Here is an 11,590-nt window from a genome sequence, read left to right as displayed (position 1 = left end):
TGAAGGATCAATAATGGAAGCAAAGCAAAGCCACGATAACCAGGGAATTTTTTTATTTTTATTTTTAATACTACTGTAGTAAAATAAAATGTAATTCGCATTCTCTTCTTCCTGGGTTGCTTGTCGTAACAAAAAATAAAATAAAATAAATAGAGGCGCACATTCTCATACAAACTGGATGCCTCCCAGAGAAGGCTTATTTGGAATATGATTTTACGAAATATCACATCTAGCTCGCACATGTGCCAAAACAAGCAAGCACTATCAAAATTGTCTTATCGCACTTCTGAGGCGTCACATTCCCACATCTCAGTCACTGGTGAAGAATGCGCTGCCGAGTTATATTGACAAGTTTTGCTTTTTTACGAGAAGGACAATTTGGGAAGAACTGTTGAAACTTGTCCACGAGAGTCTTATCGCACTTCTGAGGCGTCACATTCCCACAACTCAGTCACTGGTGAAGAATGCGCTGCCGAGTTATATTGACAAGAGAGTCGGCAGCGTTTCAACAAGAGATACTGAGTTGCTTTGAAAAACAAAAACAAAGAGGTGCGAGCGCTTCATCATTTTAGACGTGTCAATCAAATAATCAAGTGGTAGCCTACTTCAACTAATTTGACAGCAAGGAGCACCACAAAAGTGAAATACAGGCCTATGAGTGTTCATCCAAAATTAAGGCCCGAGCTTTTATTCTTTAAAGTATTTCATATTCTTGAAAGCCAGTGCATGTAACATTTGCTTAAATATAGCAAAATACTTTGTTACAATTAAACAGTATCAAAGTTAGATAAAAATTGTACCCAAACAAAAGTTAAAAATCCCCTAAAACATTTTGTATATTTTCCAAAAATCTAATTTTTAGGGCAAAGACATTTTTCAAGAAAAGAAAAAGAGTCTAAATTTGGGAAAAAGGTCTTTTACGCGATGGTTGTTTTTTTCCCCCTGAGGAAAATACCTTATAGGAAATTAGCCATATTTTTGTTTTTTTGTTTTCAAGAAAATTGCATAATCCTTAGGGGAAAAAGATCATTAGTTTACCTCAAGATTTTTTTTCATCACGAAAACATTCAAGAATAACTTCAATTAAAAAAAAAAAAAAAACTAGGTGCAACATTATAAAATAAATAAAATGCAAATTACTGTATTAGACAAAATTATATGTGAGAAAAAATGAAAAAGAAAAAGAAAAATAGTCATAGAGATGATCACTAATATAAAAACGTGATAGCCGATGTCAGTTAAAGGAGAGATTCTACAAGAGATGGTAAAAAAAAAAAAAAAAAAAAAGACATCATTGAAAAAAAAAAAAAATGGAGCTGATAAAAAAAGGATATGCTAACTGAGATGCTAAGAAGAGATGCTAACTGATAAAAGAGAATAGCTGCCAACAGAAGCTGTGAATTTATAAAAAAGCGATGTTTGCAGTTAAAAGGCATGCAGGTTAGCTGATAAAAACGAGATGATAGCTGCTAAAAAAAAAAAAAAGATGACAGATGGCTAAAAGAAGAGCTACTGCTGATGAAAAAAATGCCTACTGAATAATAAGATCTGCTAACAGCAAAAAAAAAAAAAAAAAAAAACAGATAAAAAGACTAAGAAAATATGAGCTGACAGAAAGAAGACACTTCCAGTTCCCAGGCAAAATCTTTCGCTTCTGAGATTTGTAGAAATAGCAGGTGTGGTTTAACTAACGGCCAGCAGGGGGCAAATTTCCGACACTACAAGCCGAGTTGAAGGCCTCCACAGTTTGAAGAAGTTTCTCCAGGAAGAGCTTGACCCCTTCTTCCGGGTGGAGTTCACACGGACCACACGCGGTCTCGCTCTATGGAAATCGGGAACAAACGGGGACTTGATAAGATTCAGGAAAGACGCCATATGCAATTGTACCGTCGCTCATTTCTCAACCGATTTTCACGGGGTCGACCTTTGTTGAATCACTTTGTTTTCACATGTCTGCATCATGATTTTACGTAATGTATGTCAAGATTGGTGAAAACCAATACAAAAACATTCATGCACAACATCAATTCCTGCACTTGGTTGTGACATCAATTCCTGCTTGCTCACTCGGTTGTGTGCCTCCGTTGTGACATCAATTCTGCTCAACTGGTTGTGCTGGTCCTTTAAGAACATGAGGCCCCGCTGCACATTCAAAATGTCCTCATCAGTTCTTTCCCACTCGATGAGGAGAACTTGGACTTCTGTGGAGAAGCAATTCAGTGTGTCCTTGGGACACGTCTGACAAAACAAGAAAAAAAGAAGAACAAGGTAAATTGAGTACACCAAGACGGACTGCATGACAGAAAGTGCACCTATAGGCAGAAATGACCAAAACACATTTGCGAGAGAAATATATTTAGGTTGCTAACAGTACCACATTTTTTTATTTGAATGCCATACTATCTGAAATGTTCCCTCTTTCTTTAAACCGTCTGTGCAGTTTTTACTAATACTATTATTTTTAGCCATATTTTCATCATTTTTTGGTATTTTTTTCAACACTACTGTATTTTTAATCTTTTACTACTTTGAAAAATAAATATTGGTAAGAAATACCAAACTAATTGTTAAAAAAAATGTTGGATAAAAACAAATAGGATAAACATTTAAATATCATTGTGAGAAGAAATGGCAACTAAATACACAAATTAGATACAAAATTTTAATTACAAAATATCTAAAAATAGAAATGATTAGATGATAGATTGATATCCAAAAAAATGATTTAAATAAAAACATTGAATCATCACATGAAAATCACACTAATATTGGAAAAGTATGAGCCAAAATTACACATTTATTGATCTTGTTGTTATTGTATTAAAGAAACAAATATATAGCCGAACAAATAACCCAGTTACAGTGGGACTTGGCTTCAGATGAAGTTTATGAACCACATGTAATTCATGAGCACCATTCGAAAATTGCACAGTTTAGCATCATTCATCTGATTCATATATTTTGGGTCTTTAAGGGCCTTTTTTTGTATCTAAGTACAGACCTTTCTACCAAACCTAGGTTGTTGTTAATGGCTTTTTGATACTTTTTATTTTTTATTTTTTTTAAAGTCAAAATCCGTGTTACTAAATCAAACCGTCTTCAAGAGTTGATTCCCCCACCCCCATCTATCTCTTAAAAATCAGCTTGGAAGCATCTGAGTCAACTGAAAATCAGACTTGACTCCAGGTTTTTTTTTCTTCTCCCTGGGTTTAAAAGGGGGATTGACTGGTGGTGTTTTCAGAATATCAAAATGCTGCAGGATCTTAAGTGGGGCTACACAGATTTTGACGGTGCTATACAGCACCCCCCACCCCAGCCCAGCTCCGGTGTAGCGCCATCCCGGGATTTGCTATCTTTTTCTTTTTTTTTTGTAGATCTTCTCGTGACTGCCATGTCTGTACCAAATTCGATGCCAAGGAGTTAAAAGGGAAGAAGAAAAAGAAAAGACAAGAGGGTCGTACCATGTAGTCGCTGATGCTGGGGGTGTACAACTTGCAATCTGCACACTGCTGAGGGAGACGGACAAAGACGCACAACACATTTGATAAACTGTCGGCTTGTTGTCACGTGATTGATTAGATTGATGATACACTGTGCACTTCGCGGCAGCTTGAGCTATCGCAAAGATAATAATGCTGACTTGATTGACCATTTCAAATAAATACCCTAGTCCATCTCACTGTTCCCAATATTTTGGTGACACTATTGAGCTCATAAGCAACGTAAACGTCTGTCGCTTTTTGAAGTTTGTTTTTTTCCTTTTAAGGCATATGTCTGCAATTGAAGTTATGACGTTGAACTGGAATGATTAAAAAAAACGTCTGTCGTTTTGTGGAAATTTATTACAAATAAAAGCTATAAGAAATAGCCTATTCTATCGGCTTTGCTCACTACTTTACCGATGCGTTTTCTTGAGCAGCCCCTGTGAGTTCTCCTATATGCATAGCCTATATATATATTTTTTTTTAACATTGAAAACATTTGGAAAAGTTTCTGTACCCCACCTCTCGGCCAAATCGACAGTTGGGAGATGCTCCAGCACACCCGCGACCCGAGTGAGGATGACCGGATGAATTGATGAATAAATGTTATCATTATGTTGGCACAAAAATGTTGAGTTAGAAATCCACTTTGGAGTAGGCTGTAACCTAACTCATATAGACGAAAAAGACGCTTCCAATTTAGCAACAATCTAAAATTTAAAACCGAACGACAAAATTTTGTCATTATTGCTGCACGTGTCCAATTTTATGGGGAAAAAAAATCAGCATTCCATTTTGGATTTCAAGATATAAAAATTTAAGGATTAACAAAGCAAAAAGAAGAAAATCGATTAAAGAAAAAGGCTTACAACACAGCTTACTTCCCCTTCCAAGGATAATGTAAACAAACAAACAAAAAACTGTAAAATAAAAACAAAGCGTGGAAGATGTGAAGCTCCGTGAATAGTTGGCAAGCGCACTACAACCAATCGATCAAGTGTCATACCGAAGCGGCGTCGTCCATGAGGCGCTTCACTCGCTTGAACAAGTCCCAGCTGCAATGGATGCGCGCCCCGTCCCCAAGCAGCACCCAAGCGAGGCACAAAACGGTGGCGAGCGCTGGCCTTCCTCTCAGCATGTCATACTCGTCTTTCCGCAGGCAGGCAGGCGGGCAACTACACCAAAGCCAACGTCAGACTTCCGATGGCTTCTCGAGACTTTTGGGGGGACTCTATTCATGTTAGACATGTCCACCAAACGTCATGTTACATGTCCAAATTTTGCAAACGAGCGATGGCTGGCTGCCGTGTGCTTGTGAGTGTAGTTGCGGTCTGGCCAAATGCTCTCCCGCCTGCAGCTTCACCACCCCCCGTCTGTCTCTCTTCCTCCCCTTCTGCTCTCGACGTCAACGCCTCATTTCGTCACTCAAATTGTCTTCTCCGCCTGGGAGACCACGTGTGGCTTACATGATGTAAGCGTGTGTGAGTGAGTGTTTAAAAAAGAAAAAAAAAAGAAAAAAATTTGCCTTGTTTCCCTCAAGTGAAGCAATCCATGGACCAGCACATCCTCATTGGTCGCCACCTGCACCAGCATGACGACAAAAAGATCCATTTGGCGTTTTAAGCAACCTTCAGTGAACTTCTTTATAATCATTTCATTCCAACAGAATGGTCACTGGCATCACAGGCCAAATTCCGAACACCTGCTGACCAATCAACAGGCGGCAGACCCAGCAGACTGGACGTCACTTGCAAGACACATCAAAACAAACATTGGATTGTTTGCCTGTCAATCTAAGACAAGAGCTACACAAACCACAGACTGGTCACCAGTCAAGTCCAGGACACATTTAGACAAATCTAAGTCGAGATCAGTGGTGTCAAGTTCAGGTCCAGAAAGTCAAAACCCGGCCACAGTTTGGCTTTAGCTGCAACAGATGCTTCGACTCAACCGGCAGCTAAACAAGCTCGCCCAGAGTTTGTTTTGATATGTCCTGCAAGTGACTGCCGACCAGTCTGCTAGCACCGTGCCCTGTGATTGGTCGGCAAGCCGTCCATAAATGAGCTTGTTTACCTGTAGTTTGAGTAAAAAGAACCTGTGTCTAAAGCCAAACTTTGCCCAGCTTTATCGACCTGGATGGATTTGACACCGCTGGTCAATATGGACTGGTCGCTGTGAATCACAGGGTACCAGACAGACAACAAACTGGTTGACAGTCAATCACAAGGTACATCTTGACAAACATTGGACTGGTCATCAGTGAATTGGAGGGTATCTATAGACAAACAACAGACAGATTGCCAAGAAACCTTAAGGAAGATCGAGAATCTAGATGGACCACACACTGGTCGCCAGTGGATCACAAGGTACCTACAGACAAACATTGGAGTGGTCACTGGTCAGTCACAATACACTTGATGGAAAACAGCGGACTGGTTGCTGGTCTATCACAGGGCACATACAGACAAACAATCAGAATCACAATTGATTTTATTGCCATTGGCAGTGAAAGGTACATTTACAACCAGGAACATGTAACATAAAGGCATTTGTTTCGGTTTCATGAGTCTGATAGTTGAGGGTGACAAACTGATCATGTGGCGGGAGAGGGTCCAACAGACTGCATCCAGGGTGACGGTGAGCGGGGTCAGTGATTATCCGACCCACATGGTCCGGGATAGATGGGAGTTTACAGCCAATCACCTCCTCAGGAAGTGCCTCGTTGGCAGTGGCACCAACGGCAACCAACACACGGTAACGGAGGAGGTGAGGATGGAGTCAGTGCTGGCCGTGAACTGCAGCAGCATCCTGATTAGTAGCTGGAGTTTGCTCAACAGCCGAATGTCAATCCATGTGAGCATGGACAAGTCTGATCTGCTCTGTGCATTGGAGGTTCTACATCAGTGGTGTCCAAAGTCGGTCCTCGAGGGCCGGAGTCCTGCGGGTTTTGGATATTTCCCTTCTCCAACACATCTGAAGCTCATCAGCAAGCTCCGCATAAGCCTGATAATGACCCTGTTCATTGGAATCAGATGCGTTGGAGCAGGAAAAAATCCAAACGCAGCAGGACTCCGGCCTTTCAGGACTGAGTTTGGACACCACTGTTGTACGTGCACATGCAACTAAGTAAAACCAGATTGAGCAGTTTTGTGTCCACCTGCCATGTGCGTAGGCGCATGAAACATCTTTCCACTCTGGAGCCCGATTCCAAAAGTGATCGGTTTCAAGCTCTGAAACCGAGACGTCGTGTGGACGAACTGCCGAAACGGTAAGAAACATGTGCGGATACATTGAAACTGGCTTTCATGTGGACGGGGCCTTAGTTTCTGGACCTGGATCCTCCAATTGAGTTACAAGCCCGGTCACAGAACAAACTAAACTGATAAGTCAAGGTACCATCGTACTTTATGGGTATTGCTTATTTTGCCAATGACAAGGTGAGAATGTCCGTTTGAGAGGAAACATCTTAGATTATTTCTGAATTATAACCTTATCCATTGTTACTCTTCGACTCTCTGAAGTCAAACTAATGCCACACAGGAATGGACTTGGCAATATTTCCAACTAAACAACAAATGTCCACAAATGTGACGTCCACAGATGTGTTCACAATTGCAGGCCGTCCCTTAGTTTCTTTTTTATAGTTTGTAAGTGTCAAGTTGACATTTAAATTGAGTTGGTCTGAATGTTCCAGACACGTCATCGCCAACACAAACACGCCAAAGAGCTGAGCACGCTGTGCAAATCATCTGCTGCTAAGTGCTAATGAGAATTCATAAATAAACAATTAAAATGACTACAAATGGTTATTATTTCATTACGAGTACAAATAATATTAGTATCGTGACTCATGATAGTACAGAACATAAATGTGATTGCTTACAGCATTTTTCAAACAGAGGCCTTTTTTTTTTTTTTTTTTTTTTTTTTTTACACAAAGATTTTTTTTTTTGTTTACACTTTGGGCAAATGAAGGTGTTGAGACTTCACATCTACTCCAAAAACATTCAGAGTTTCTCTACTCTCATTTTAGTCACATTTTGCACATGGTCAAGGCTCTTCAAAAGCCACAATGCACTCAAGTCATCCCATCTTCCTCCAAATAGGAACATAATCCAACATGGCTCTTGGAGAAAGATTACATTTCTTTATGATGGCTGGATGACGTTTCATATAGTTGGCCGTAGTTATGAGGAAGCACAGAAGAAACGTGTGATAGTCCATTCATGCTTACTCGTCTGGTGTTGTGGATTTCTCCGTTTGCAGCTCCATCGGCTGGTGTCTGGCTCACGCTCACATGGGCAGTGCTGAAAGAAGTTATTCGACCACTTCCGGCGATCTGCAAGTTGACGGTGGTGGCGTAGCTCGTCCTCTGATTGGACACTTTGCTCGGAGATGGACAGGCAAAGGTTGCCGGTGATGACACAGAAGCTCGAACATGGGTGGCCTGGGGAGGTGATTGCAACTGGGCCTGATAGATTTGGCGGTGGGCAGCTGGAGGCGAGGATCGGACCACGTAGGAGGAGGAGGCAAAGTCGGGCTCTGAAGGAGGTCTGCTTAAGTAGGCACAAATTAGCTGGCTGCGACAGCTCTCCTGCTCCAGCTGTGGATCTCCGTAATTTGCCGCCATCGGGGAGTGGAGGGATTGCGAGAGGGAGGTTAGTGGATAAGTCGAGGTGATACCGGTGGAGGTCCCGCTTGCATGGAAGCCATCACGTCCATGATAGTTGCTGCCAAGCAGCTGTCCATCCAGCGAAGGGTCGCTGCTCAAATGCTCTAGACCAGAGTCGCTCCTGCCAGGGGTAAACCTCCGAGGAGAGGCTGGTGACTGAAGTCCACCTCGAGGGCTGAGGCAAGATGATGAACCGCCAAAGGAGGACCATCTACTCGTTGGGCTGGCCAAACCAGACTCTCGCTGGTCAAAGGTATCAGTGAAGCCATGAGACCTCTCAGCCCAGGAGGAATGCGGTTCACAAGCTTCTCTCTGAACTGGACTTGTGGAGGTGTCTGACAGGTTAGAGAGCGACCTCTGTAGAATGAGAGGTTTATTTGGGTGTCCATGAGGGGATCCAGCTTCGGAACTGCGCAGTAAGACAGAAGTGGGAGTGGAAAAATTTGCATTCTGTAGACCGGAACAAGAAGAACATGAGCAAGGAGGGGAGATAAATTGAGGATTTCTGGGTTGGGGTGTTGTGACATTGCAAGTCCAAAGTGACACACCGATAGCCGGCGGTGAGAGGATTTGAGGGGCAGCAGGTCCAGTTGTGAGACTTGTTGAGGATGCGTCAGGAATCTTCAGAGTTAGACCTAAAGGATTATGGGAACTTGCCCCTCTGGTCCGAGAACATCTGGGGTGGGGAGGCTTGTTTACCATGGCAGAGACAGAATTATGCTGAGGGGGGGGAGAGCAGAGGCGCGTAAAGGAAGGGGGGCTCACGGCTGTAGACGGGGACTGGACTCTTGAGTTTGGCTCGGATGCAGAAAACGGCCGTGCTATGCGGTTGTGTGATCCAAAGGAGAGACGATCACCAGTTTGTTGCAGGGCAGTGATACTGCTGCTAACATTAGCTAATTTAACTTTCGGTGGACTGGGAGAGCAGATCTCGCTACTTAAACCACAATTGTAACTTGTAGGTAAGATAATGTTGGCATTCTGTGATAATTCCACGTTGTGGGTAAGAGACTGATGATAATGATGAGCAGACGTGCTGGACAGGGGCTGATGGTGAATGGCTCTTTTAAATGGATAAGAAGAAGAAGCATTTTGTGAATTAGAGTACAAAGTTGAGTGGGCAGAAGAAGGAGAAGGACAAGTGGACCTGAGAGGAGATGGTGGACATTGCAGATTCCGATCGATAGAATGGGAGGAGGTTAGTGCGGACGAAACCTCCTGGCTGTGAGAGAGCCTAGGTGATGGGGAACACCGTCGAAGATGAGAGGATGGCACAGACGAAGGACTTGGTGTGTGCGAACTTTGGACTTGATGCCTGGTGTTGTTCTTTTTGGCCAAAGTTTGACTGATGCAGGAGGCAGCTAGGGATCTTGTGAATGTGGAGGAAGACGCAACAGGAGAGGAACAAGGTGGAGAGCGGAGGGAAAGGGGCTGTATCGGGGAAGAAGGTCCTGCTCCTTTCGATGACGTGGGACTTAAAGCAGAGGAGTGTGTTGGAGAGGAGGCAGGAGGAGAACTCTTGGAGAAACTCCTGACAGATGATGGAGGAGCAGAGAAACTTGGGTGAGTCCTGGAGATGATGTCTGGAGAAACAAACCCTTCGTTTGCCAAGGGGGTGGGAGAAGATAGCGGAATGACCCTGAATGGTGAGGAACATCTCGATGGTGAGGAGCATGTGGGTGCTCTAGCAGAAACAGAGGATGGAGTGGGGTTCGGAGAAATAATGGAGGAAGGAGAGGTGTGCCGAAATGTTCCCAAATGTGTTTCCTTGTCACTTGTGACCATGAGAGGGCTTGATGGCTCTACCTGACAGAACACATCCAACACGGCTCGGGGAGGAGAGCGGCATCCTGAAGGGGGGCCTAAAATGGGCCGGTTAGTAGGCCGTCCTGGACCCTGCTGGTCTGGCTTCCTGGAGTAGACAAAGATCATTTGTAAACATTTCAGATTCTTCTAAAATACAAAGAGCTCCAAGGAAAAACAGACATTAAGGAAACATTCTTTAGTTTTTCATTGTGTTCAGTTTTAGTTATAGTTTGTAGTTTTTTGGTTGAATAAATGGCAGACTTACCTAAATTCGGATGAAGTGCTGAAATGGACTTTCCCGGTATTCGACATGGCCTGGAGGGCCAAAGGCTTCTGGCTGGTGAATTTTGTCAGACAGTCATGAGACTCCACCATTGGAGAGTAACTTTGATGGCCATTTGACTCCAGGACTTGCATGGACAACAATGGATTTGGTCCCTCTCGTGGTTGTCTCGGCAATGTTGGCCCGGGAACTTTCTTATCAGGAAAACATTTCCATGTTGGTTGTGAAAAACTATTTAATTCACACTTGCTCTTATTAATCGATGGCAGATCCTCGTTGCTTGAGCCTCTGGGGACACCCACGACAGGTTGTCTCCCACCCATTAGGCTTAAAGCATCTTTATGACACTCCTCCATGGGTTTTTGGACAAAGAAAGTCTGTTGTTGTGGGGCCGTCAGGTTGTTTACTGATGATAACATGATCATCTCTCCTGGGCTTGAATCTCCATGCCGGGGTCCAGTACACAGTAAGTATTCCGGCCCCGAGCAAACACTGTGCTGGTCCTTGCTTGGTTGACGTGTACTCTTGTGATACTTTGCAGGGATCTGGGATTGTGGATCATGTTTGTCTTGCACAGCTGGTAAATCCTGTTTATATTGGTCATGACCATTTTCCTCTTTGGAAACATTCCAATGTGGTATGTGAGAAGACAGACGAGAGTGTTCAACAATGCTGTTTACAGACGCTGTGTCTTCTGTGTAAACATGCTCTTCTCTCAGCTCTGACCTACAGACAGGCATGGAAAAGGTCTTTTGTCTTAGGACACAAGGCAGACTGGATCGATCAACTTTATGATGTACAAAGCGTACGAACCTTGAGGCGCTACTCTTATCTTGACTTGAACAAGTTGTTAGTGAAGCAACTAATCTTGCGTCTCGTGTGACGGATGACTCAAGTTTATCATCCAGTTTCCCAGAGTTGTGTTCTTTGTTCAGCGCTGTGATGAAGTCCCTGGGCCTGGAGAGGGTGAATCTGTGGGACTCAAGACGGCAGGGAGACTTCGGCTCGTCACTGGGTGCCGCCTTTTTCAGGACATCTACAAAAGAACATTAATGAGTGACAAACCTCACAGTAATGGATCATATGTGATTACTAAGAAACCTGGAACCATCTGTTTATCTAGTCACTCAGGCGCAGGTATCAAACTCAGGTCCTCAAGTTTTGTTTTTGTTTTAAATACAGTAGGAAATGGTCTTTCACTTGTATGGGACTTTCCCACCTATTAAGGCCCTCAGAGCGCTTTGGAGCTAATCTACAACCTCTAGGTTGGGAAATGACCACTCCAGGCCCTGCCAACACCCAAAATGTTTCCTTCCCAGTTGAAATGATCATGGTTGTTAACAGCCT

General features: G+C 43.2%; 2 protein-coding genes across 4 annotated transcripts in view; both read right to left on the bottom strand.

Moving 5' to 3' along the window:
• Nucleotides 1-36: 36 nt before the first annotated feature.
• On the bottom strand, nucleotides 37-4,924 carry il15l (interleukin 15, like). 3 transcript variants are annotated; one of them, XM_077540865.1, is made up of 4 exons: nucleotides 4,489-4,924; nucleotides 3,462-3,509; nucleotides 2,068-2,238; nucleotides 37-1,822 (listed from the first exon to the last, which is right to left on the bottom strand). In XM_077540865.1, the coding sequence occupies exons 1-4, from the start codon at nucleotides 4,618-4,620 to the stop codon at nucleotides 1,688-1,690; spliced, it is 486 nt and encodes a 161-aa protein (XP_077396991.1). In that variant the 5' UTR covers nucleotides 4,621-4,924; the 3' UTR covers nucleotides 37-1,687. The 3 variants fall into 3 exon arrangements, with proteins under 3 accessions (XP_077396991.1, XP_077396992.1, XP_077396993.1); XM_077540866.1 differs by having other exon boundaries at nucleotides 3,462-3,506; XM_077540867.1 differs by lacking the exon at nucleotides 3,462-3,509.
• Nucleotides 4,925-7,392: 2,468 nt separating this feature from the next.
• The window catches only part of plekhg2 (pleckstrin homology domain containing, family G (with RhoGef domain) member 2), a 40,822-nt gene continuing 36,624 nt past the window's right edge, over nucleotides 7,393-11,590 (bottom strand). Inside the window, exons 20-22 of the mRNA XM_077541733.1 lie at nucleotides 11,057-11,279; nucleotides 10,226-10,969; nucleotides 7,393-10,066 (exon numbers count right to left, since the gene is read on the bottom strand). Coding sequence (XP_077397859.1) covers nucleotides 7,621-10,066; nucleotides 10,226-10,969; nucleotides 11,057-11,279 — 3,413 coding nt within the window. The 3' untranslated portion in view covers nucleotides 7,393-7,620. The remainder of the gene's footprint in view (nucleotides 10,067-10,225; nucleotides 10,970-11,056; nucleotides 11,280-11,590) is intronic.

Source organism: Festucalex cinctus, chromosome 13, assembly GCF_051991245.1.
Source record: "Festucalex cinctus isolate MCC-2025b chromosome 13, RoL_Fcin_1.0, whole genome shotgun sequence".
Lineage (NCBI taxonomy): Eukaryota > Metazoa > Chordata > Actinopteri > Syngnathiformes > Syngnathidae > Festucalex > Festucalex cinctus.
Note: the sequence above shows the minus strand (reverse complement) of the source record. Positions and strands in the feature narration are given on the sequence as shown.

Coding starts and splice junctions, on each gene's coding strand:
- il15l (XM_077540865.1), bottom strand. CDS start 4,620: ATGCTGAGAGGAAGGCCAGCGCTCGCCACCGTTTTGTGCCTCGCTTGG. Junction 2,239..3,461: donor CCAGCATCAGCGACTACATG/GTACGACCCTCT, acceptor TTGTTTTGTCAG/ACGTGTCCCAAGGACACACT. Junction 1,823..2,067: donor CAACGGAGGCACACAACCGA/GTGAGCAAGCAG, acceptor CGATTTCCATAG/AGCGAGACCGCGTGTGGTCC.